General features: G+C 44.0%; 4 protein-coding genes across 4 annotated transcripts; 2 read left to right on the top strand and 2 right to left on the bottom strand.

Moving 5' to 3' along the window:
• The first annotated feature begins 268 nt into the window (after positions 1-268).
• Positions 269-2,072, top strand: LOC128718929 (saccharopine dehydrogenase-like oxidoreductase). The gene is made up of 5 exons (XM_053812546.1): positions 269-338; positions 555-1,407; positions 1,467-1,557; positions 1,621-1,889; positions 1,970-2,072. The coding sequence occupies exons 1-5, from the start codon at positions 269-271 to the stop codon at positions 2,070-2,072; spliced, it is 1,386 nt and encodes a 461-aa protein (XP_053668521.1).
• Positions 2,073-2,338: 266 nt separating this feature from the next.
• On the bottom strand, positions 2,339-3,899 carry LOC128707529 (phenylalanine--tRNA ligase alpha subunit). Its single transcript, XM_053802484.1, has 2 exons — positions 3,621-3,899; positions 2,339-3,550 (listed from the first exon to the last, which is right to left on the bottom strand). The coding sequence occupies exons 1-2, from the start codon at positions 3,897-3,899 to the stop codon at positions 2,339-2,341; spliced, it is 1,491 nt and encodes a 496-aa protein (XP_053658459.1).
• Positions 3,900-15,958: 12,059 nt separating this feature from the next.
• On the bottom strand, positions 15,959-21,365 carry LOC128707526 (homeobox protein 5-like). Its single transcript, XM_053802482.1, has 5 exons — positions 21,317-21,365; positions 21,167-21,220; positions 18,984-20,441; positions 18,463-18,831; positions 15,959-17,619 (listed from the first exon to the last, which is right to left on the bottom strand). Exons 1-5 carry the CDS (start codon positions 21,363-21,365, stop codon positions 15,959-15,961), a joined length of 3,591 nt encoding a protein of 1,196 aa, XP_053658457.1.
• An 820-nt stretch (positions 21,366-22,185) lies between these two features.
• LOC128707795 (uncharacterized) lies at positions 22,186-26,326 on the top strand. Its single transcript, XM_053802752.1, has 5 exons — positions 22,186-22,278; positions 23,490-23,771; positions 24,184-24,915; positions 25,010-25,747; positions 25,821-26,326. Exons 1-5 carry the CDS (start codon positions 22,248-22,250, stop codon positions 26,324-26,326), a joined length of 2,289 nt encoding a protein of 762 aa, XP_053658727.1. The 5' UTR covers positions 22,186-22,247.
• The last annotated feature ends 308 nt before the right edge of the window (positions 26,327-26,634 follow it).

Below are 26,634 nucleotides of genomic sequence, written 5' to 3'. Positions count from 1 at the left end.
TTCGTCGATGACGCGCTGTACAATTTTATTGAGCCATATGGAATGAGATCATTGGGTGGAGAAATAGCAACAACAACAAAAATCGCGGTTTAGAAGAACACTTGTGGTCGAGAACGTCGCGGTAGGAAGAAAAACCTGCTCATTTCCTTAATCCAAAGCCTACTCAACCGTGAGTCAGCAAACTGAAGTGCAAAAAAAAATCATTTTACGCTCCTCCACCACATTCATGTTATGTATTATTACATGGTGGCGTGAAGGCGTCGTCCCCATGAATGGAAACGACTGTTCGAACGCGATTGCACATTACGCGATTCACGTTTACCCACCCGCCATGGTCTGTTGAATGCAATGCAACCCATTTACATACTCATGTTTGCATGTGTAACGGCACATAGCCGTCTGGTTCTGGCATTGTTTTTGCTAATAAATCCATCGCGTTTTCTCATGTTAGTTACTTGGCGTGCGCCTACATAAAAAGCGCACTGTCGAAATACGTAGAAGGCCGTGAAATTTATATTCTTGTATATTTATTTTATATCAATCCAGTCGACCAGTGAACACAGCAATCGCAGAAATGGAGCAACAGAAGGAAGAGAGATTGGACGTTATCATTTTCGGTGCAAGCGGTTTTACTGGCAAATATACCATCTTCGAAGGCATCAAGTTGCTGGAAGGACTTCGATGGGGAGTTGCGGGTCGCAGCCGGGAGAAGCTCCGGCAGACGATCGCTGAAATTGAGAAGAAGGCTGACAAAGACCTGTCCGAGGTGCCAATAATTACGGCTGACCTGAAAGATAATGCATCGTTAAAGCAGATGGCCGAACGGTGCAAAGTCGTGATCAATTGCTGCGGTCCATACCGGTTCTATGGTGAACCGGTGGTGAAAGCATGCATCGAAGCCGGCACGCATCATGTGGACGTAAGTGGCGAACCACAGTACATGGAACGGATGCAGCTTGAGTATCATCAGCAGGCCCAGGAACGGGGCGTTTACGTCGTGTCAGCCTGTGGGTTTGATTCGATACCGGCCGATCTCGGAACCGTTTTCCTCGAACGTGAGTTTGACGGTGTTGTCAACTCGGTCGAAACCTATCTGCAGGTAACGTCGAAGATTCCGCACGACGGTGGTGCGGTACTGCACTACGGCACTTGGGAATCGGCGATTTATGGTTTGGCCCACGCCAATGAGCTGAGACCGTTGCGCACGAAGCTGTACAAAACACGATTGCCGAACTTTCAACCACGTCTAAAGGATCGTATGGTGGTGCATAAAGCAAGTTTCTTGAACGGTTGGTGGGCGGTACCGTTCCCTGGTTCCGACCGTTCGGTGGTGATGCGTTCCCAGCGCCACTTCTACGATGCGGAAAAGAAACGTCCGATCCAGATGAAAGCTTATGTTGCATTCGAGTATGTATAGTTTTAATTATGTTTCCTTCGTTACAATTCATCACTTTTTTCCGTTTCAGATCGATGATACAAGTGCTGGGAGTGGCATTTGTTGCTGTTGTGTTCGCGATCATGTGCCGTTTTAAATTTGGTCGTCAAATGCTACTGAAGGTATGTACTGTTTGCCGTTCAACTTAAATGATTGTTTAATATTTTTGAAATTTTGATCATTAGTTCCCAAAATTATTCACGCTCGGCTACGCATCTCACGAGGGCCCATCGGAAAAGTCAATGGAAAATGCCCAGTTTGCCATCTACTTCCGAGGCGAAGGTTGGGATAAGGATGAGAAGCTGCTCGAACCAACCGATCAGTTCAAAAGCCCCCCAACAAAGAAGATTGTCACGAAAGTGTCCGGTACCAATCCGGGGTATGGAGCAACCTGCGTTGCATTGATTTTATCGGCTCTTACTATTTTGCGGGAAAGTGATAAAATGCCCGGAGCGTAAGTATCTATCCCGGCGAGGAACAGAAAATTAGTTCCTGTTTTTGTGCTGGTACTATAGTTTATACTTATTGTTTCAGAGGTGGCGTATATCCGCCCGGTGCAGCATACGCTAAAACGAGTTTAATCGAACAACTAAGCAAGAACGGCTTCAAGTTCGAGGTTATTAAACCTACGAAATAAAAAGCATGTCACGCACTCGTTTCGGAATGGGGAGAACAATATTAAAATACTTTCAACTTGGCTTCCGGTTCTGTGGTAATGATTGGTTAGTGTAGCGACAAAGTCGACATAACATTTCACATTTAGCGATTATTAATATGATGTTAAATTATAATTTCACAAACCACTAGCGCTGTTATTCTTATCCGAAAATAGTACACGAAAAAAAAAACACATGTAGCAGAATTTAATAGATATTAAAGTATATTTGTCACGCAATCTTTAAATTAACAATTCATACGACAGATTGGACCGTCCTGGACCATCTTCAAATCCACCTTCGGTCCAATAAGATCACGTATATTGTTCAGACCGTACTTGATCATAGTGGGTCGCTCGAGCGACAGTCCCCAGGCAATTACGTTCACCTCCTTCGGTACACCGAGCGGTATGAGCATCTCCGGACGGAACACTCCCGAATTACCGACCTCGATCCATCGCTGCAACCCAGGATGGAAGCAGAAGATTTCCATCGATGGCTCCGTGTATGGGTTAAATGTCGGTTTGTATTCCAGCTCCGTAATGCCAAGCTTGTTGAAGAACGCATTGAACGTACCAATCAGATCGCCCAACGTTATCCCATAGTCCGCTACGACACCTTCCACCTGATGGAACTCCGCCAAGTGGGTTGCGTCTAACGTTTCGTTACGGAACACCTTGTCAATGCTGAAGTATTTCACCGGCTTGAAACCACCGGGCTGGTGAGCCACCTTGTACAGCATCCTGGCGCTCACACCGGTCGTATGTGTGCGCAGCACGTTCTTACGGCTTTCATCCAACTTCCAGTCGTATCGGTATCCAATCGAACCATCAACACCGCCCTCGTGCGATTCACGCACACTTTCCACCAGCGCCAACGGGAACTTGTCGCTCACCTTAGGGTGGGACACGAAGAACGTATCCTGCTGGTCACGGGCCGGATGTTGCTGCGGGACGTACAGTGCGTCAAAGTTCCAGAAGCACGACTCGACAAAATTATTCGTCGGCATCTCGGAGAAACCCATCTCGAGGAATATCTGCCGGAACTCGGTGCGCACCTTCATCAGTGGATGGAGCTGGCCGCGTCCAGGTGGTGCACCCAGGGCGTCAAAATTGTACGCCTTAAACTTTAAATCCTTCCACAAACCACTAGCCAACATTTCGACGGTTAGATCCGTTTCCAGTTTCTTCAGAGTGGTCGCAAAATCGGGCCCTTTCGAGAGTACGAAACTTTTCGTCACGCTTTCCTCTAGGATCTTACGCTTCTTGTACTCATTTTTTACACCATCTGGAACACCAGACTCATTGCCTAGGAAAATGGCTTTCACATACATCAGGACTTCGTCCTCGATTGTGTCCACCTTGCGGCGAACCAATGGTGCACCACCGGACTTGTCAATGAATATCCAACCATTTGACATCGCCTTGCTGAAGCCGGCTTTCGGGTTCTTCCCTCCACACTGTACGGGGTCCAACAAACGGGGGAAACGGGTTAGTGATTAATATTGCCCACGAATAGTTTCTACTCACTTTCATCAGCTCTGCTTGCGTTATGCCACCCTGCGGGACCGCTTTATAAACGTTTGCTTCGTGGCTACCATGTTCCAGAATGTCACGTCCTTCGGCAGTAAGCTTCCAGCATTTACGCGTGCTTGGTACACACTGGATCAGCTCGCCAGTCGCTTCGATGCTTTTCACTCCACCGATGATCTTTTGATGATCGATGCCAAAAATCAATGCAAGATCAAGCGTATCAACTTCGCCATGATCTGCGATATGGTTTAAAATTCTCTCTGAAATATCTTGCATTCTCGCTAGAAACTGTGCAATGTGTGGCGTTTTGTTATCGTGCCGGCAAACAAGGTTCATAAATAACATGCCGCGTGTCAACCATCACCAAGATGATTATAGGCAAGCTGTACAGCTTGTTCGAAACTTCATGTTCGAATTTTTAAAAATAGTAAATACAAAACCGTTATCGAGTGATTAGCGACGACGAGTTGTTAGCTTGTGTAAAAAGGCACAATTCTCATTTCTTTCCACAAATACATTTTTTTTTAAATACGTTTAACCCATCTGTTTTCTTTGAAATGTATTTATGTGAAGCATTAGCATAAGAAAATCATACAATAGATAAAGAGTTTGATGATACATCGTGTGTGTTGTGGTTTCATTTTTGTTTATCTGAAGCGCAATGATAGTGTACAAGTCTTTTGTGACCCTTTTTGTTCTAAGCAATGTAATGGGAAAGGGTACGGATATTTCCTCTACTGGCAGAATTATCTATGCTGGTACGAGAGCGAAAATGTACGCTGCGTTATAAGAAAGTAACACCGTGAATGGAAATGGTAAAGAGAGTACACGCTTCGATGGTTCCTCAACGTTTTTGGATAACGTCTTTTTTCACAAACTTGCACACTTTAGCGTGATGCATTCGAATTTTGTCTTTGGATTTTTACTCATGATCTAATCGAGGCAACGGTTCGAACGCATAGAATTCTTGTTAGAGACCTAAGAGCAACAATAGTATAGGGGGAGAGAAGAAGAGTAAACTAACGTTAGAAGTGTATCAAATTTCATATTCGTTGCATGTTGCACTACCCATTTACCCTCCCGGGGTCTTCCTAACACATATTCCGTTCCCTTTTTGGTGCCTTTGGCAACACATCGCTGGCTCGACGGAGTATATCTCCCCACATGTCAGCCCCTCCTTCTTTCGTGTTCGACACATGACCGCTTGGTTGTTATCCTAGTATATCTATGAATGCTGTTTCAGCTTAGCTTACAGTCTACTTCCATTCAACTAACTAAAGGATCAAAAAGGTAAATAAAACTATTTAACAAGCATCCTTACACTGTCGGTGTGACAACCCCATTTTCTCTAAATTCCGTAATGTAAAGTGAGACACAGTGTTTGCACAAACCATCAGATGGGGAAAAAAAAACAATTCAATAATAAAGTCTAGGGGAAGCATTGAAATGATTCAACAACAAAATAAGGACCTTTTTTAATCGATGCGTGTATGTGTGTGTAGCTAATCAAAAACACAAACCAAAACTCTCGCGCCACACACGGTGCTGGTATCACCCACACGCAAATGGAAATTAACCTATCAAAACTTTTGACCGCTTTTTATGTTTTTAAATGACACACAGCACACCAAATTCGCTGTAATGGACCGACTATTGGATGCAGCAGAAAAAGGGACGACGACGACAACACGACGATAACAACCGATCGAAATAGGACCAGTGTGTGTGTGTGTGTGCTAAAAAGTTCTAATAACAATACATTCAAAAGGCACTTTTTATAGTTACACGTGTTCAATGTTGTTCCTTGTGTGCTGCTGCGTTTAATGCTGTTTGCTAACTTCATGGCCTGCTGGAAGCAAGTGGGAGGGAGGGGGGATAAAACGGAAAAGATTCAAACAACAGGATTTAATGCCAAAACCCGGCTAAAAAACGAATTGGGAAAAATATAGATTGCTACGATTCTCACGTAACAGCGCATAATTTATGTCACGGTTTGCCGTTGCACGTATACGAGAAATATTAACGGATTCGTTGAAGGAACGATCAGTGTGCGGAAGGCTACTAAAAGCAGATGACAAGAAAAAAGGGGGGAGAGGGTGTAGTAGCAAGAAAGTGACTGAAAATTGCAGATCTAATGAATGTTTTCAACCTTCAACAGCATGCCGTCGTCGCATGAGAAAAAAAGTGATCGTGCTTTTTCGTGAGGATAGGCAGGTATCGTTCCGCACGGTGCTCTAACGCACGTGGTACCGATCGATACGATCATCATTCACCATTTTGTGTAACTGTGTTCCTTTTGTTTAGGCGCTGATCCAGAAAGTGCGTGTGCTGGTAACAAACGTTATGATCTAATATTAACTCTCTCTTCCCTCTCTCTCTCTGTCTCTTTTAACATGCTTGCCCGCTACCTGTAGCATATTTGTTATAGTTGAAAAAGTGTATACTTTGCACCAATAGTTTATGTGTAGTAACGCCTCACTAGAGAGTCGATTCTAATTCTAAGCGCGATTTAAACTGGGCCGTCTTCTGTAAAATGGCCTGTATGGTTACATCCCACCCATTCTGCTACCAAATGGTTAATTGACTATTATATTCTTTTCCGCTTTACCCTCCATACACACTGTCACCTGGTCGTGTATGGCCATGTATTCATTTTTATCACACTGCTCCTAACGCTTACCACGCGATCTGCTCGGGTTTTACCCGATTTCCACAAAAGCACGACCTTGCTGTAGAGTATTACCCGTGCCGTGTGTTGACGTCTGTTTTACCCTGCCATTTATGATCTCACCACAATGGGCGCTTTTGCATCCCGGGTATTCTCGATCAGTTTATGTCCTACCTGGCATATATTAAACCGTCACCCTGCGGGAAAGTACCCTACCCCGTCCACTTAGAGAGCACCCGCACGTGTCTCGTTTCGCCCGTACAGTCCTGTGTTCGCTGGTAAGCAATTATTATTACGCTCCTACTGTAACACCCACCTCCATTCTCGACGGGCACAAAAATACGTATTTTCATGTTTAGTTGTTTGTTGCCCGCGGTTGCGGTGTCCGAGAATTATTATCGTTTTCGGGGGGCACTGTATAGTCTAGCCCTTAGTATCAGTGGTAAATATATAAAGGTAAGTCCGCTGCACACACCGGAACCGGTGAAGTAAATTCTAACAGCATTTGATTTTGAACTCTTTTTTTTCTTTTTTTTGCTACCTTCGCTTAATCACCTGCCTTGCAAATATCATCGTATAAAGTTATTGCTTGGTTACTAAACCCAATTACCCCTTATAGCCAACGGTTTCATAATAATATTAATCATTGGGGGGAGGGGGGCATCTCGGCTTGTGTAGAGCCTTTGTTTTGTTTGTTTGGTATTCCATGCATTGCCTTTTGTAACAGGGGGGGGGGGGGGGGGGGCGCATGCATTTTGCGGGCCCCGCGCGCGTAAGCACACGTTGTTTGCAGTTGCATCTCTAACCGGGTTTTGAAATCAACTAACCCTGAAAACTATCAACGGGGTTCACCATTCTAGACTACATTCTATTTAAAAAGAGAAAAAAATGAAGACTAAGGTCAGCTTTTGCTTATAGAATATTGGAAGGCGTGTGTTTATCTCGTGTTCTGTCTTCTTTCCCTTCTGTAGGTAATACACTACTAACTCGCTTGATTTTACGGGGGTTGTTTTCGTTGCTGTCTTCACTCGCTTCAAAACTAGCAATTGTGTCTATCATAAGAGATATCCCTATCATTTGAATTCGGTATATAAAGGATTAATTTGTTATATAATCGTCTAAATATCACTACTTGGTTTCGATAACTCATTCGTTAGTGGTTGTTTTGAACGCTAGAGTGTGACTGCTCCGTGTGAGTCCCGGTTCCTGTATATTTTATTGCTGTTCTCGATGTACTCGTCCGACTCTTAAACGGCAATTTTGACGGCCGATTAATTGTCATTTTACTCTCACTACCACTGTTAGTGCTATTAAGCTATTGCTCAAGGGTACAACAATGAATTGTAGAAGATTTAAATCAAGTCAAAGCATTACGATCAATTAATTTCAAATCCTGTTCTGCTTTCAATGCAATGCATCTGAAATCAATCTTAAATTTGCTTAATCAACGTTACGCATTCACTAAATGTATGTATTTTTGTGGTTCGCAAATCAAACCGTTGCAAACAATTGTGGTGTTCAGCGACAAAACGTTATCGACCGTAAATTTGCCTGATCAGCTTAGCAAATCCAAGTAAGGGAATCTAACAAAAAAAAACCCTATCGAAACCTATCTAAACAGCTCAATCTTTGCTATTGTCGGTAATGTGTAAATCTGGCATTAGTTCATGCGATCGTACACTGTGTTGTTGTACACCTTCACAGGGCAGAGTATGCAGAACATTGGTTAATTAACACAGCAGAGTAAATGACAAAAACCGTCCGGTTTGAGGGTATTTAGCTCCACTGTAATTTTGCGTTGTAATTAATGTGAAAGTTTCAGTAACACAGTACATAGAGTTTTGAGCCGATAATACGTATCGGTAAGGCCCTGTACGCTCTTCCATGAAGTTCAGCGTTTCGGTCAATTCTAACGCGCAGCAAAATTTATCAGTTCTTTATGCACTTTTTTCCCCTTACTAAATAAGCGTTTTCATTTTCTACTCCTTATGCGTGTTTGGTTGGTTCTCCTCACTGTTCTGCAATTTGAATTCCTACCTCAATGTTATTAACGCAAACCTTTTGGAACTTGTGTGGGTATGTGAAAAACTTCATCAACGTTTTGTGTAAAAAAAAAAAACACGTGACGAATTTTGATTTTCGCGCAGAAGTGTGAAGGATCTCCGTGATCGTATTTTGCTGCTTCCTGTACTTAGTAATCGATTGGAGTATTTTGAGTAACATTATCATTAATCCGTTAAGCAGTGTTTAAGAGCAATAATAAGGAGATAGGATATAGAGTAATAAGTTTTTGCAGTATTAATAGCAGAAAGATATTAGTATCAAATACAGATAACGTTTTGTTTTAAGATAAATACGTAAGTGAGAAACTGTATGGCTATATCAGTTAAGGGAGGGAGGGGTTTGGGTTCGTGTTATATTTCGAGTTGGTTTGAAACGCTTCATGAGTTTAGTTTTGTCTGAATTTGGTATATATAAAGAACGTTTTTTTTTCTCATTCAACACACTACAAAAATGTGTGATAATTAGTATGGCTTGTACGAACGCATGCGTAAGAAAATTTCGTATATATCTTATGTACAAATTACTAGCCCGGATCGAGTCCCACACTTCATTGCCATTCAAAACTCCCGCCAAAGGATACTCGTTACTGCTCGTTTACTCCCTCCTCTCCATATTTTTTTTTCTCTTGACTGTTTTTCAAATAGAGCCTAATGAAGTAGTAGTCTTTCAAAGTTCCCGCCCAATCGGTAACAGGGAGGCGCAGAGCGTACGCACCACAGAGTTTTTGTTTGCTTAAATAGTTAGCATTCAAATTGCTGTTTTGTTTTGTCCTTTTTTTGTAAATATAGTTTATATGTTTAAGGCCAGTTATTGTTGTGTTCAATATAAATTCTTAATATAGTTGATTTTACGTCTCATTCGTGTTATTCTTGCAAATTGCATTCTCTCCAATGTTGCATCTAGTGGTGATAACAATGTGTATGTGTGTGGGGAGGGGATGGTTGTTAATATTGCCCTATATAGTGCTAATCCATTAGTTGCCTTTTACATACGTACTATATAGAACACGCTAGGGTATAGAATTTTCTGTATTGTGTATACCCCACCCCCGTTGGGGGTTTTGTGGAGCTTTGGTAACCCAATGTTAGTAATAGGTTATATTGGTTTATCTGTTAGCCACACTGTCACCCGTCAACCTTGGCTTACTCTCTCTCTCTCTATTACTAAGATCTACTATCATATTCGCTTTCGTAATTATTGTCCTAATGAAATCTTATAAAAACAAATTAAAGAAAACGTCCAAAACAATCAACGTACAAATCTGTTTGTTGTTGCTTACGTCTATAGAATCATTCATCAATGTTGTGTGTTCCTTACTTTGTTACGGTTATTGCTCTCTCAGCCCCATTTCTTATCAATACTATTTAGAATTATGGTAATTAGTGGTTGAATATCTTCATCCCTTTTAAACCGTTTGCTTAAATTTCCGCGTTCGGCCTGTACCTCGTTGTGAAGGTTATTGTATATATTGCTACCATTTGTTGTCATGTGCTGTTTCAACTTGCCTCCTCGCGCTGTCTTTAAAGCCATAATTTTAAGAATCTCCCGACCCGGGCCAAAAGATTCTCTCAGAACCTGTTAATAATTATCGAGGGTTGTTACTGCGCATTAGGTTCATGTCGCTCCCATTTTTCTATCATTCATCGCGTGTGTACTCGTTACCGAGTTGGTACTAACGGCTTTCTAGTCTATAAATTGCTTGAACATTCGTTTACTACAAAAAACGTCTTTTAACATACCGTGGAAATAACATGCTCTACACTCCTCTGAAGCCCTACGTCCACGATTCAAAACGGGCGAAGAACGTACGTTCGTGAACATCTTCTGTTTCATATTCTCTCCCTTCAGGCAACTGATGATTGGAGTATTTCATTCTATAAAAATTGACCTTTATCTTGCTTATTGAGAAACTCTTGCTCCATCCGCATCCACACTCGAGATTGCACCTCTGTCCATCCCCAGGGCAGTCTTCGCTCTGTCCAGTTCTGCACTGCATTCATTTACAGGAAATAAGGCAATATCTGGGCAACAATCGACCGTTCGATGAAAGCACTAGTTGTAGATAGTAGTTTGTCCTTCCCTTCCGATTTGTTTGTCTGTCTGCATTGGTGTATTCTTCCTTAGCGCACGTGATGGGAGTATCGCTGACCGGTGTTAAAACATCTGGGTAGCGGCTAACCCCCGGTTCGTCGTTCAGAGATCGTCTTGTGGTTCGATCTTGTCCTCGCGCGGTAACAACACCAAATACTGTCGATCAATCTCGTCCTGTCGCTCCATCATCTCGGCACGCCAGGACGCTTCCGCATGCTCAATGCCGGCTGCGGCCGCCGCCGCTGCTGCCGCAACAGATGCGTCCGAGCGCATCATGATATCCACCGCATGGCAATCGCTGTTGTTCGTGATGTTGGACAGATGTGGCGGAGGTGGACCTGCGCCGCCCACTGCCGCGATGGTGGCCGTTTCGTAATGGGAGCGCTCGTTGTATAACATTCCACTGGTAATGGTGTGCGTAGTCGGTTGATACAGCCGGTCGTGCATCATCGATGGTGAATTTAGGGACTGCTCGTACTGTCTATTGTCGAGCAGGTATGAGCTGGTAATGGTACTGACCACTGGATAGTAATGCCGCTCGTCCCCTCGGTACGACAGCGGTACGACCGGTGGCGGTGGACCGGTATTTGACAGACTACCGCCGCCACCTGCGCTCGCATCACCGGCACCACCGACACCGATGGGTCCGCCTGACGATGGAACAAGTCCGCTCGGCTCGTACATACGTGTATCTCGCGGCATCATACTCGACGCAAACTCGTATCGTTCGTCTCCTCTCGGCACCGGGATATATTCCGACTGGAACGAATTGTCACTCGTAATCACGGTCGTGACTGCGGTGGCCGGCGCAACCGCCTGTATGGTGGCCGGTACAGGCAAAGCCGGTGTTGGTGTTATCGACTGATAGTATCGCTCATCATCGAACGTATCTTTGGGAGTTCGACCAATAGCCACCAAAAAAGCGTAGAACAAATGTGTGAAACCCCATAGTACGGAATGCAGAAATGGCCCAAATAAACAAGCACACAATGGTGTCGACGACGGCAACACAGGCCAAGTGTAGAAGACGATTCGAACAACGAACACGAGATCCCAATAGCCACAACAGAGATTCGGACATCAATGCAACGGAACCAGTGGATTGGTTGGGCGATTGAAATATAGTAAGAAAATAAACAAGTCAGTAAATTTCGATTTTCCACAAACGACGTGCCTTTTGTTCCCTAGAAACAAATGCGGCTGGAATGTAAATCAACGGCCTGAATGTTACCATACCGACCGAATCCACGTTCCAAAAGAGCAATGTGGGTGTTTTTCCACTAGCTTTTCGAACATTGATCCACTGTCGTTTACAGTCCAAGCATTTTGCCTTTTTGCTTCTCGGAGAACTGAGACACGCCAGTTTGATAATTTTATTCAACACTCCCGGCCCATCTGTCTGACACAACAGATGGGCGGTCTCGGGTGTCTTTTCATATCCAATTATTCACACTGCGCAACCCATTTATCTGGTAATGTACACTCGCCTTCGCGAACTGACTCTGGCTGGAAGGAATGGCATTTATTGTGAGCTGTCGTAAGTCGTTATGGAGTTATATATCACAATCACTCATTTTTACAATACTGCGGAGTTCGATGAACATTAATCGAAACACCGTGGAATCTTTCGTTTTCATTTGAGCATAGCGAAATCATACTTAACATATAGTAATAATATATTATATAAATGGTTAAAGTTAAGCAAACACCCTTGTATATTTACCACGCCTGGTTGACGAGAACGTTCTGCTGCATCCGCTGATGATCCAAATGGTGACTCGAGTTTTATGAGTCGGATATGACACGCTTACCTGACATAGTTTTGTTTTATATTAGCATTTAACGATATTACGTATTTTAATGTATTAAATTAATTAACCAAATACCCGACGGCTTTCGTAGATATGTCCCCATAAAACCTCCCGGGCACTAAAAGAAAGATCAAAGTACATTAATAGTAGCACTGTTCTAGTAAATAACACATTATATAGATTTTTAAAAAGACAGATAGAAAGTAATGAATAAAAACATTGGTATGAATGACAAGAAGATAGTTTCGAAGGTAAGGAGTTTTTGCTCTAACACTTGTTAGATATAGATGAGCCCATGTTCATTAGAATGAGCTTTGGACATTTGGCATTACATACCCCAGTATTCGCTGAGTAAACATCGATTCAATTCATTTCAACAGAATCAGACGATAGATCAAAGGCTTTCTTTACTTAAATGATAGCAAAGGAATTGAATTTCGCTTGTGAAATCTGTAACTCTCGCGTATCCGAGGAATGCAATATATACACATTGCATTAATATTTATCCGCTACTAATCATGCCTCAAAAAAGGTAGTATGCCAACGTTCATGTCCTTGCAAGTACTTCGCAGGTAGATTTGAAACGACATTAAAATAAACTGTTTACTAGTAGGATTAAATAGTGCCATGGTAGAAGAAAAAAGTTCATGATACATTTTGTGGTGGGGCGGTTTTTTTTTAAAAAAAAGAAAGCTCTTACGACAAAATGAATATCTCTTCGTCCTGGTTGGAAATGCAGGAAACTTCCAGCTAGATCGCTCTGGACAAAAGATCCTTGAGCCGATCGATTATATGTGGTTTGATAAGACGGCGGTTGCTTGTTGATGTTTGTTTTTGTTTTGTCTAGAATTATGAAATGCACGGCAAACCCGTGGAAGAAGTATTTTAAAAGTGTACTTACATACTTAGTTGTGGGAGGAGGAACATATAGTTCTCCTTTGAAAGTCCTCTTGTGATCGAGGTTGAATCTTAAGTAATCCGTTTCGCACATATCCTCAAAATCATGATCATAGCTGCGTTGTTTGTTCAAGCATCGTGCAAAAAACTCGCTGGGAGTATGTGTATAATGCGTATGGCATTATCTAACCACCTTTCATGTTTGGGAGCTATGCGGGAAAAGAAGTACCTTTTTGTGGCTAGCTTACAGAATTGTGCCAGGCGATCTTTGCAGTGGATGGCTCTCCGGATGTTTGTTCTTTGTTGCGTTGCGATCGCATACGCGTAGACCCAATAATCGAGCCGACCAGTAGTAGTGGAAGTAGCCGTTTGGTATTCCATTTCATCCTGCTACGTATTTTTGTTGATACTTGGACATCTAGTACTCCTGTCCTGTGCGGCAGCAAAGTGGGTTTTGTTTTTTGCACGATCGCGAAGATTGAGTCTTAGCGACCGACGTCGTAATGACGCTGGCCGTGATTGACTGCTGGTACTTGGCTAGTAGTACACAATCATTGTACGTACGTATCAGTTCACTTACAGAACATTGCTGTGTGATTGTCTCACTGTAAACAGGGAAATATTAAGAATTACACAATTCCCCCCAAACTAGCTCAAATAGTACAAACTTTGTCTATAACAATAACAATCAGACAACTGGTGAACCAATTACTTATGCTTATTGGTTTCTTTTCCAATTTTATTTAGTTTTATATTGAATGAATTAGGTTTAAGGTTTCTTTTTTAAGGTTCTAATTAACTTCTGTGATTCCTTGAAAGGAATTGATACGAAGTGCGTCGGATTTTTGTAGCATATATTTTACAATTACAAATACTTTCATGCTTTTCAATCATCCTGCGACGACATTTATCGTTACACACCCAAACGAATTGGCAAATGTTGTGTTCTTCTCTTAGAAAAAGAACGTGTATGCCTGAGACAGCCGATAGTCGTCATACACACATGGATGGACTGCCTGACTGACTGACTGTTAGTTGTACATGGTTTTCAATTTCAAATCGAGTTGATTCGATAAGCGGGACCTTGTTTTGGCCGAATAGCCAGTGCGACGTGTCATTTAATAGCGATAGGATTTTGCAGGCCCCAAAACTTATAAGCCTATAGTGTTCTGCATACTCTTCTAAGATGCAACGTTAAGCGATTTTTCTCTGGGAATAATATTTTGCGGTTATAAGATCTCGACGATGGGCGATTCACATTTGTTCATATTATGTAGGTGTGGATGTGTTTGTCAACAATTATCTACATAGCTCTCAATTAAAATTTCTTTTGTTTTCACTGCCCGGTAGCTAACAATTTAACCCTGTTTAATCAAGGTGTTGCGTAGACTTCGAAGGGACTTAATTCAAAGCAATTCAGCAAATGCAGCCGCATTAACTGAGGTCTGCATTATTTGTTTAGGGATATAAGAAAGATAATTGCTCGCATGTGAAGTATTCACATTGCGATATGTTTTGTGGATGATTTATAGCTAATAACTTGCCAAACGTCAAACGTTTGTTTGCGACCGATTATACACATCTTCGGATAGTTAGTGTATCATACGGAGGAGCAACGACCCAGTTTACAACATGTCATGTTCTATCGACTATGCTTGTACGACTGGGCTTAATGGTTCATTTCATATCATGCGATTATAAATGTTATGGATTTTACGCTCTTCCGTAGTGGATTGCAAATCTTTATTTTTAAACAATGTTCCATTGTGGCGATCCTGCAATTTATTCTATAACGGGATCCTTTGGAGAAGAAATGCAAAAGAAAAACATTTCATGCATTTGCAGTCATGTCAGGCAATGCAAAATTACTAAACAAGCGAAATAGAAAGAAACGCAATCATTCGTTACACTTTGCGGTAAACAACTGAAGATCAAATACACCACACCATACATTGCTCTCTTCGAACTGGCTTCAACCAATCACAACTCTCAATTGTTATTCTCTTGCATTCGCGTGGTTATTTGCGCAATTTTCTTGTAATATTACATTGTGGATACATTTCTAAAGAATGTAGTTCTGTTAAAATATTATTATCCTAAATTATGTGCCCAAATTTCCATGCGGTTCGATATATCTGTACCAACTAATCCTAAGTAGCTTTGCACTCCTTGCGATATTAACACATAAATCAAGTTAGGTTAAACTCTGCATGTTTGACAGCACAATAAGAGACAAGGTTCTGCTCTTCCTGCTAAACAAAACAATAAGTGGAAGAGTACTTAATTTGCGTGTGAAAAACAGCGAACCGTCGAATTAAAAATAAATAAATTGTGTTCACATAAAACTGGTAAAACATAGTTATATCGCGGTGAGGAATATGAACTAAGCGGGCCGTAAGAACGTAAAAATCGTGGTTTAGTAGGTTTGAATCTTCGTTATCGATATACATAATAAATCATATCGAACTATCGATACCTTAACTTAGCCCTATACTGCTGGACAACATTCTCTCTGAATGTTGACGACTCCTAACATAATAGGTGGCGTGCACGATGGTTAGGGATTTTCGATGGAGGATGGTGGTTTACCTATGGATGTATAAAATAGGGAACGATTCGCGATGAATATTCGACGATCATATCTTGTCAAGGATGCATAATAGATTTACAGAAGTATCGCTCGGTGCAAAATGACCAAACGGGACATGCTCGAAAGCACACCTGTACTACTCCTTCAATTTGTTACGGGATTAATAATGACCCCGGTGAGCATGGTTTTTCGAAATTCCAAACCAACTGCTCGTTTAGAAGCGACGACTAAACAAGCTACCCGCCAAACGACCAATACTGTCCTGGTTGTTGTTGGATCGCCCCCCACCAAGACCACTGTTGTTGCTGTTATTACCCATCCAGTTTCCCTTGTTGTTATCGTTGTTACGGAAGTTATTGCCACCCGAGTTGTTCGAGTTGCCACCGCCAAAATTGTTATACGACATGTTGCCGCCTCCACCAAGGTTTCCACCTCCGGAGCCACCACCACCTCCACCGAGGTTGAACAGGCCTTGGGGCTTCTGGTTACCACCACTGCCGCGGTTGTTGCCGCCAAAGTTGTTGCTGTTGTCATTAAAATTGTTGCCACGGTTGTTGGTGTTACCACCAGCGTATCCACCACCGCCGCCGCCGATATTATCATCACTGAAACGGCTGTTGGACGAGTTGTTGCCGCGGTTATTTAAACCGAAGGTATTATTTCCGCTACCGACATTACCGCTGCTGTTCCCACTGAAGGGACCGTCATTGTCGCTGTTGTTGAAGCGGCTGTTGTTGCCGAACGAGTTACCGCCAAAGTTGGAGCTACCACCGCCGAAATTATCGTTGCGGTTGCCACCATAGTTATCATTATTGCGGTTGCCAAAATTGCTGCGACCTCCGCCGCCAGCATTACCACCGCCAAAATTGTTGTCGCTGGAGTAATTATCACTGCGTCCACCGCCAAAGTTGTCGTTCGAATAGCTGTCATTGTTGCGACCTCCGCCAAAGTTGTCGTTCGCAAAATTGTTGCTACTACCACCGAACGCATTGTTGTTGTTCCCCCCGGCACCGCTACCGCCAAATGAACTATTATCATTAAAGTTACTGTTGCGGGTGTTGCGATTGTTGCCGCCTCCCATACCACCACCACCGCCTCCAACCATGTTGTTCGAGCGACTCATACTTGTTCCTCCCATACCACCTCCACCGCTTCCTCCCATTCCACCACTAGCACCTCCACCCATACCCTGATTGTTGCCCCGCATACCACCAGTGCCTTTGTTCAAATTGCCACCCCCAGCAACAACACCGCCAGACTGCATGGCGGTATTCTGCTGCTGCAGATTGTTGCCTCCGGTACGCTTGTTGTTCATATTCATATTGTTGCTATTGTTGCGGTTGCCGCCCATATTATTCATGTTGTTGCGGTTGTTCATCATACCACCACCGCTGTTGTTGTTGCCACCACTTAGCGCACCACCGCTTCCGCCACGCGGGCCACCACTATTGTTCTGGTTCTGGTTGCCGAAACTATTGTTACCAGCATTGTTGTTGCTGTTGTTGCCGAGGCCTCGATTGCCACCGACGTTGTTGTTCTGATTGTTGCGGTTACCACCGCGGAAGTTCATGTTCTGATTACGATTGTTCATATTACGGCCGCCACCGGCGCCGAAGCCGCCATCACCACCACCATAGGCACTGTTGCTATTGCCTTGGTTAGAAATTGGTGGATCGGCGTTATTGAAAGAACCGCCACCGCTGCCGCCGCGGCTGGGGCCCTGATTGCCACCAACATTGCCACCGCCGGCGGCTAAGCTTTCGCCTACGTTCTTGCCAGACATGAACGCCAGGCGCAGAAGGTCCTGGATGGCTTGGTTGTTATTAAGATTATTGCCACCATTATTGGGATTGAAGGGCGGTGCATTGCCAAAACCTGAAAGAGAAATTGGTGAATGAAGAAAGAGAGAGACGGGAATGAGAATCATTCTCTCACAGAGCGCATTCCTTTGACGAAAGGGTTATTGTACTACATTGTACGCCGCTCGTCGCCTTATCAATGCGTAGTATTTAAGATGGAATGTGTAGCACTACAAACATCCAATCGATTATATCATTCTATCGTATGCCTTTATTACCATGCGTTTCTGAGTTTGTGAGTGGGAGAGCGAGAAGCCATCAAATATCGAAACAGCTTCCATTTTAACTAGGAATAAGAATGAGTCTGAGTAAACCATCCAATTTCCTGTAACTGCGGACACACACATTTAAAAACTCAGATGCATGTTTAGTTATACATGGCCAAAAGTTTGATCAGAAAAATAACTTTGTCGAATGGATCATTTGTAGCATTCATGTGTATTACCGTGTCTAATAATTACGGAGGGGTTATACTAATTGTAAACAAAATCTAAATGATTAGTATACATACTACTACTACTGCCTTTTTCGCTCTCATTATGAGAAAAAAATGAATAAAAAAATCTAAATTATTATATGAAGGAACAGATCCTATATAGAGATCTATAAAACAAAAGCGTTCTCTGTGCTGTTTAAGTTACAGTGAAACGCTTCGGGAATAAAAAAAATAAAAAATACGATTTTTTTGGTAGAAAAAGACAGCACAAAATTATAAAAATGTACGAAGGATTTAAAAAATCACAAATAACATAAAAAAAACCCTTGTTCAATGTAAATGTAGATAATAATTTGTCTACATGGAAATACACACGGGAAAGGTGAGAGAAAATATAAACGTTGTTTTGTAATAATAGCTTACCAGGAGGACCATTCATGCGAGGCCGTTTGCCACCTCCGAATCCACCGGGACTGCCAACGACATTGTTGCCGCTCATAAGTGGACCGGCCCCGGTGGTCTTATTCAGCATTCTTGGGTTACGACGCAACAACCGCACGACCGCACCCAGAATGCGAGGATCCGACTCGTTGTACAGCCGGCGGCTGACGTCTTTCGTGATCTTTGAAAAGACACAATTGATCGGCAGCTCTTCTTGCTTCATTTTCAAGACCTTCTCAACATCGGCACTGTCGGCAAACTCGACGTATGCCAGTGAGCGATTCTTTTTGGTCAAACGTACAACTTTACCTAGTGGGCGCATCTTGCGGAAAATTGCATCCTCCGAAAGGGCTGTATGGAAGGAAAGAGAAGAAAATATGCATCGTTTTAATGTACTTACTACGACATCAGTTGTGTTGTCAATACCGCTGTTGCACATTAAACCCGCTACTCCCTACACCATTAGACGAGTCTGATCTTGGCCAACACCGTCGTCTACTTACATTCATTGATCTTGGACAGCTTCACCGTTTTCTGCTGATTAAAGTTGGTGTCTCCACGACCGGGCAGCACATGCAGGTGCTGATTGTTAAACATCTTCTTGTCGAGCTGCTTGGTCGCGTTCAGCATGTCGTTGCGGCGTGTGTAATACACCATTGCCGTTTTGACCGGCTGCGGAGAGCTCAGCCGATAGGGCAGATAATGTTGAGGCGAGAAGATAAACTTCACTTCACCACCGTGAGACGAAAAAAATTCACGGATCACGTGCGCAGGGCAACTGAAGGGAATGTTTGACACATACACGGGATAAAACGCCTGCAGTTTCTGTAGAATATCCTTGTGCGACTTCTCTCGCTCCGTACCGCCCGGGGTACGGGGCTCACGCGTTTTTCCATCGGTTGCTGCGCGTTGGGTAGTTGCTTTACGCTTCACGCCTGCTACACGTAGTACCAGCGGACCATCGTAACGCTTCACAGTAACGGTTTTCGTGGCCTCCTTGTTGGCCTCGGTTGGTGCTGGGAAGGTGGTACAGGCCAGAGCCTTTTCTGCCGCCTCCGACGTCTTGTAACAGACGATAGCGTTTTCCCCGCAATTGCGTCGATTGACAAAGTCGATCTCACCGTACTGCTTGAACTGTTCGTACACATCCTCTTCTGTGACGGTGCGTTCCAGCGGAGACACATAAACGGATGTCTTGTAATTGGGCAGCAAAGCTGACGATAGGTGCAAGGCGTGGATGCGCTTGCCCTCGAAAACCTTCCCGTTGAGCAATTCAGCAGCTTTGGCGGCCTGTTCTTCCGTTTCGAAGAAAATGCGAGCGTAGTAATTAGATGAGCCTTGGCTCACATTATTGGAGATCGCCTCGGTAATGGTGCCCGCTTCGGAACAAGCTTTCTTCAGCTCGTCCGTATTTTCTACCCACTTCTGGGGTATGTTCAGCAGCTGCACTCGGTTTCGATTGCGGAAGAACAGCTTGGCTGCACGCCACAGGTCGACGTGCTGGTTTTGATCGCGACCATACACATCGTACGCCTTCAATCCGGAAGCATTCAGCTTTTCCAGAATGTCCGCCTTATCCACATCCTTGCCCAGATGCACATAGCCGAGTGGGTGGAAGAAAAACACCTGCGTTACCTCGCAGTGCTCCTTTACGCGGTCGTACAACTTCTCCTCGGTCGTATCATCGTCAACGACAACTACCATCACGTCCTTCTTGGTGTACCGAATAGTGATGTATTCAATGTGAATACGAAGCCGGCGGCCATTCAACATCGAACCATCTTTCTCGTCGCAAGCTTTTTGAGCGGCTGCTTTCTCCTTGAACACTAGCAAGGCCAGGGTGTTGCGCAGATAGTGATAAATCTCAACGCGCTCCACTTCGTGGCCAGAGAAGTGATCACGCAGTTGCTGCTCCGTAATATCCTTGGGCAAATTACCGACATTGATAGTACGCTGGTGTTCTACAAAGCATAGAGAAAACAATCGAAACCATCGAAAAACGTCAATGGAAAGTTGTTGCAATCTACAATCATCATTTAGCAATTTGTCTTCCGGCGACACCAAACGGAGTGACGAGAGAAAACCATCGCTTGAATGCCAGTCTGTGCGTCTATTACATTGTAATATATTATAATAATTCACAACTCAACTGCAACGCTATGTTTTCAATACTATACAGTTTACTATGGAATGCTTAAAAACTGTCGACTGTCAAAGTAGTGTTTGCATTCTATACTGCCGGTGCGATGAGAGAAAAACTGCGCTGAACATGTACATGATAAATTGTAATAACACAATGCTTATGACAAGGTCTTTGACCTACTAATTTTACAAGCACTACAGGATTTTTGCTTTTACGGAAACGAAACATCTTCATTCAATGTTCAAAATCAAACAAAAACCAAATAAATCGATTCAAAATTGTAATCGCAAAAAAATCACATGCTTTCAATCGGTAAAAACGTTAGATTTTCTCCAAATAAAATATTCATATTCCCGAAGAAACGATGAGCGTCATTATGTCCGCCATCTTGAATTCATGCTCAGCGCCGACTTTTCATGCTAACTTGATGCGTAGCGCTAGCGCTACACCAAGCACAAGGCCAAGGCGTCGCCATTGTTAATTTTCACATTTCGAACAACTGTGACTCAACTATTAAGATGGAAATTACACCATTTCACTTACCGTTGTCCTTTTGCACATCGCCTTCTGTTCCGTCGTTTTCAGCATTCGTCGATTCTAGAAAGGCGGAATATGGGGAGACGATAGCGTTGGTTATGGGGTAATCTTCTTAACTATTCAATTTCACCGAAAGAAAAAAGCACACTCGCTTACCTGGAGCTTCGGCTGTTGCCACTGGTGCATTTTTCTCGGCGTCAGTCATTTTAGTCCACAAATTTAAAACTTAGAAGAATCAGTAGTCACAATACAAAGCCACTAGTTTCCGGGGGTGTACAATATTGCTATTTTTCACACACTTCAAGCGGAGCGCACAAATCCAGAGCAATTGGATGCACAAAGACGAATGAAGAAAATGGCGACTTCTGAAAAATTTTACCGTAAAACTCTATCATCGACAGGTCCGTCTATAACGTGCCTGTTTGACAACTGCAACACTTGACATAGGGTATCGCCGTTCGTCATCTAATGATAATGTTATTTTTTTCGTTTAAAACCGAAAACTGTTTCATTAACACTACGCAGTGAAAATTTTTGTTATTTTAGCAGCGAAAGAGCGTAAAGGAATATGTTTAGCAATCTTTTGAAAAATTACCTCCTGTAGATTATTTATTTCCAATTGTCCAGCCTGGAAGTTGCCAGACGCTGCTGTCACCAGAGGCAACACCCATCGGGGCAGGTATCTTTTTCATTCGTACACTTGCTCGTTCTCTCTTGAACTCATAGCATCTTCCTTCTCTACTATCGTGACGTCACGGGCAGGGAGCGCGTAGGTACCTGTGCTAGGTAAAGCCGTGGTTCGTGCCGATCGAATAAAATGGGCGACTCCGGGGAAAGCCAGTCGCAGAACAGAGTTTTTTTTCAGTCGTAGCACAAGAGAGCCAAGCCGGGATCGCTGACTTCGCACACGTAGCGTACGCAGAAGCTTTTTTCGACGTCCGCCTATTTGGTCAAAGATTTTGTGTTTAAGTGAAGCCTTGCGCTTTGTGAAAGTGTGAAACAATAGTGCACGAAGAAAAAGCGGTCATTACACGAATCAACGTTTTCCTTATTTGTTCACGAACCGCGCATTAAAAAGTGAAAAATCATGGCTGATAACCCATCCAGAATGAAGGCTGGTGAGTAAGCGTGAATTGGTGTGTGAATCGACAATGATGGTAGGCCCCTTTTTGGGGTTGGATTCCAAACGTAGCGATAGGAAAGAAACAAACCACCCGAAGGTGCCGGAAATCTACTTTCATATCCGCTGCCAATATTAATCGCCTGTGTGACCGTGGAAAAAGGACGCTGTGTGAAGTTAAAATGGCGACGCCATGGCCAAATATCGTATCCAATCGAACTGGCAGGATACTTTTTTCAAGGAGTTTCATCGAATTTGTTCAAGAATTTTCTACACCTGATCATCCCCATGGCATAACATACGCGAAAACTTCCCATTGTAGCAACCATATCTGCTTTTGCATCTGTTTGCGGCCAAGGTCCACGAATTTGGTTGGTGCCGAATGGGCAAACAATGGCGGCGGTAGTGAAAAAATGAGAATGCTTCTTCTCACGCGGATCTCACTAGCATACACGCATTGAAACGCGCGCAGAACACACCTCTCGCCCTAACCGGCAATGGTGTGTACGAGCGAGCGTGTGTGCGTGAAACAGTGCCATCGCAGCGGCAGCAGCAGCAAAGCCGGAGAAAAACGCCATTAAAAAGATGCTTATGCTGCTGTTCTCGCAATGGCGGTCGATTCTCATACCGTATCAAAATTTGGTTCAATTTAATCTTCCTTCGATCGCTAGCTCAGCTCACCAATCCCTCATATCCTTTTCCATCGTCCCACACTGTATGGATTTCCAAACTAAAATTGTTTATTTCAGAGTTACAAATCAGCAATGACAAAGCAAGCATTGGGCGAAGCGTTCCAGAACGAAAGCGAACCATAAGTCGCCACCGTCGTCGTCGTTATAGCCTCCTGTCGAAGAATAAACCAAAACAATTATGAAATGTTTTTGCTTGCTCCGAAGCGTAGTGGTTCTTCGCTTCGTCGATCCGCTCGCTGCGCGCAAAAGTTTGAAGAACAACAAAAACACATCCTCCAGTTAGTTGGTTTGGAATGTTAGATTAGAAAGAGACCCATTCCGGTCGAGCCAAAAAAAAGAAAACCTGAATGGGAATAGAGATACTTTATCCTTTCGAGCCAATCGATAGTACTCGAGAAAAAACACAAACACACATGGTTTTAGAGCAGAATGGCGGGTTGCCGTGTTTTGTTGCCGTCCGAAAGATGCATTTTTTTTCTGTATGGTCTCTCTCTCCGTTTGTGCGTTCTGTTTTCAGACAACAAAAAGAAATTGAATGTTGGCAATCTGCCAGCCGACACCACCGAGGAGGAACTGCGGGAGCTTTTTGCGGACCATCCGGTTGAAAGTGTGGAAATTTTCCACTACAAACAGTACACCTTAGCCCTGTTGCTCTTCAAAGATAAGGAGACGGCAACGAAGGCTCTCAAGGAGAAAGAAAACTCTGTCTTCCGCGGACGTCGGCTGCGTATGCACCTTGAGTTCATCGTCATTTGTCACATGAAGAAGGATGTCTTCGTGCATGTTGTTGACAATGAGAGTAAGTTGTTTCTATACCACCCATTTTTTTAATCCGTTGCTTTGTTTTTGATGTAAAAATCTCTCTAAATAAAGTATCGCCCATGGCGGTACGCGTAGTTGTTGATTTGTTGCATTTGTCCTGCGTGTGTGATGTGTGTCTCCTGTCGAGCGCGTGCATCCGTTTCGGGCCTCCCGTCAGACCCACAACGTTGGCGGTGGCCGTTACGGTGTTGGCAGGTGGACCAAACACACGTAACAAAACAGACAAAATGCAAACTGAACGGTTGTCGCCTTATTTTGGTTTCTATTTTTTCTTTTTCTTCTCTCTCTATTCCATCCATTGATGATTTTCGTGCTTCGTGCTTGTTCCGTTGACGTGTGACGATGACGATGATGATGATGATGATGTGAATATTGTATGTTTTGGTTAGATGTAACGGAGGAGGACGTGCATGAGAAGTTTAAAGATCTGGCCAAGGTCCAGTCGGTGGTTTTGTTCCATCCGCTTGCCTACGTGACTTGCACCAGTCCGGAGGACAAGGAGGAAGCAATGAAGAAGATCGCTGAAGCGGGCATTACCGTGTACGATTGTAACGGGCACGATCAGAACCAGCACATTGATGTGTTGCGGGCTGCCAAGCTGTTCTTCCGCAATTTGAACCGCGTCCAGATGTACAACATTCCCGAGAGCTGGATCGGCTCCCAGGACGAGCTGAAAAAGGCCGTCGAAAGCTCCGGCACCGTGACCGAGGTGCGCGTCACGACCGGTAACTTTGGGCCGGCTGCGCAAGTTTTCTACGAGACGGCCGAAGAGGCCAAGGCTGCTGCTGATAAGTTGAACCAGCAGCTTTTCGAGGGTAAGCGCGTCCACGCGCATCACGTGATTGCCACGATGATACCAAATTTCAAGACAAGCGTGTACGTGGAAAATTTGGACAAATCGATCACGGAGGAGATGCTGTACGCACACTTTGAGCAGTACGGCACGATCGACTTTGTCAATCGGCGCAAGTTTGGCGACGAGCATGGTATGGTGTGCTTCAAGGATGCCAGCTCTATTGAACGAGCGCTCGAGTGTACCAGCATGTCGGTACCTAAGAAGGACGAGGAAGGCGCCACAGAGGACAAGACCATCGCCGTCAAGCGTTACGATGGTCCATTGGGTAAGCAATAGCAATCTTGAACCTGTGTCTTACAATCCTGTTGTTTCGGCGAATGTCTTAACTAACGAAACGCATTTGTATTTTCTTTCTCCAGTTTTGGATATTAAACTGCCAGCGATGAAGAAAGGCGTATCCAGTGAGGAGGGCGAAGAGCAGAAACAGCGTCCACCGCCACAGCCCCTAGCGAAGCTTTGGCCAATCTATGTTGCGAACCTCCCCTACAAGGCGGATAAGCGCGAAATCAAACAGTATTTCTCCAGCTACGGTGGACACATTAAGTTTATCTTCTCGCCGAACATTCCTTCGTACAAGCAGAGCCAAACGTCAATGGTGATGGCCGCGCTGATTTACTTCGCACGCCGCGAACAGGCAAACGAAGCGATCAAGGCATTCAACGGAAAGCACTTCCAGAGCAAGTGTTTGCACGTATTCCCTGGCCGTAAGGACACGTACTTTGATACGGAAAAATCGATCAAGGTGGTGCGGCTAAATTTGGCCGTTACGGAGGAGAAGCTGTTTGAGAAGTTCCGCAAATTTGGCTTCATCGAGTGCGTTGTGAAGAAGGATCGCACCACCGCGTACATTGAGTTCCGCGATAAAGATATTGCCGAGAAGGTGCTGAAACTGGACGAGAAGCAGCGACCGGTGCGATGCAACGTCGAGCCGGTGACGGGCAAAATTAACAAGAAGATTTTCAAGGAAAACGATGAAAAGATTTCGCTTGCTATGCAGGAAATCATCGACAAGAATCCGGCCGTACTGGAGAACGTTTCGTCGGATCGTTCCAGCGGTCCGCCACCATTGAAGCGTAGCCGGTTCAGCGGGCCAGCCAGTAAGTATCCAGAACATACCCCACCGCTAATGAAGTCTATATCATGTACCTTTCTTTACGTGAATTTTTATAGACTTTGGAATGCAGGGACCGCGCAATCAGTTTAATCCGAACAATGGTGGCGACTTCAGCAATCCGCAGGTCATACAGGATCTGCTCCGGTTGGCGTTCATCTCCGGTAAAAATCTCGGCGAAGGTCTCGCCATCAGTGGCAACAGCAATCCTTTCAACAGTGGCGACCCACCGCTACCAAACCTAAACCTAACCAATGGGTTCGGTGGTGGAAACCAGCGCAACAGTTTCAACAATTCCAATAATGGCAATTTCGGCGGCAGTTCCAACAACGCTGGCGGTAATATGGGTGGCGGCAATCGTAATAACATGGGCGGTGGAGGTGGTGTCAATCGCAACTTTGGCCAAAATGTCGGTGGTGGCGGTGGCGCTATGGGCAGTGGCGGTTATCGTCTCAACATGGGCGGCAACTTTGGTGGCAAACGCTTCAATGGTGGCTCCCAGCAAACGAACCGCATGGGACAGAACAATCGCCAAGGCGGTGGTAACCAGAACCGACGTTTCTAAACTCTCCCATACAAAAAGGTAGCACCACGGACACGATCATTTCACACACACACACACACACACACATACACAAAATCAAACAGAAATCCAAAAAACTTAACCAATTTACCATTCTGACTAGGACCATCGTACTACTAGTATCCTGCTATTTGGACAACGGAACATGAGACACGTGGTTTCTACGTTGGTCACATTTTTGACATGTGCATCTTCTACCAAATGTTTGACATCATTTTACCCTTTCGGCAACGTTTAATGTGGCACTGCGTGCATGCGAGACCAGCGCTATATTTTAAACGAAGACGATG

Source organism: Anopheles marshallii, chromosome 2, assembly GCF_943734725.1.
Source record: "Anopheles marshallii chromosome 2, idAnoMarsDA_429_01, whole genome shotgun sequence".
Classification (NCBI taxonomy): Eukaryota; Metazoa; Arthropoda; class Insecta; order Diptera; family Culicidae; genus Anopheles; species Anopheles marshallii.
This window is presented reverse-complemented; position numbering and strand designations above follow the sequence as displayed.

Coding starts and splice junctions, on each gene's coding strand:
- LOC128718929 (XM_053812546.1), top strand. CDS start 269: ATGAATGGAAACGACTGTTCGAACGCGATTGCACATTACGCGATTCAC. Junction 1,408..1,466: donor AAAGCTTATGTTGCATTCGA/GTATGTATAGTT, acceptor TTTCCGTTTCAG/ATCGATGATACAAGTGCTGG. Junction 1,890..1,969: donor AGTGATAAAATGCCCGGAGC/GTAAGTATCTAT, acceptor TTATTGTTTCAG/AGGTGGCGTATATCCGCCCG.
- LOC128707529 (XM_053802484.1), bottom strand. CDS start 3,899: ATGCAAGATATTTCAGAGAGAATTTTAAACCATATCGCAGATCATGGC. Junction 3,551..3,620: donor CGCAAGCAGAGCTGATGAAA/GTGAGTAGAAAC, acceptor GACCCCGTACAG/TGTGGAGGGAAGAACCCGAA.
- LOC128707526 (XM_053802482.1), bottom strand. CDS start 21,365: ATGACTGACGCCGAGAAAAATGCACCAGTGGCAACAGCCGAAGCTCCA. Junction 20,442..21,166: donor CGATGTGCAAAAGGACAACG/GTAAGTGAAATG, acceptor TATGCTTTGTAG/AACACCAGCGTACTATCAAT. Junction 17,620..18,462: donor TCGCATGAATGGTCCTCCTG/GTAAGCTATTAT, acceptor TTTCTCTTTCAG/GTTTTGGCAATGCACCGCCC.
- LOC128707795 (XM_053802752.1), top strand. CDS start 22,248: ATGGCTGATAACCCATCCAGAATGAAGGCTG. Junction 23,772..24,183: donor GCATGTTGTTGACAATGAGA/GTAAGTTGTTTC, acceptor TGTTTTGGTTAG/ATGTAACGGAGGAGGACGTG. Junction 24,916..25,009: donor GCGTTACGATGGTCCATTGG/GTAAGCAATAGC, acceptor TTCTTTCTCCAG/TTTTGGATATTAAACTGCCA.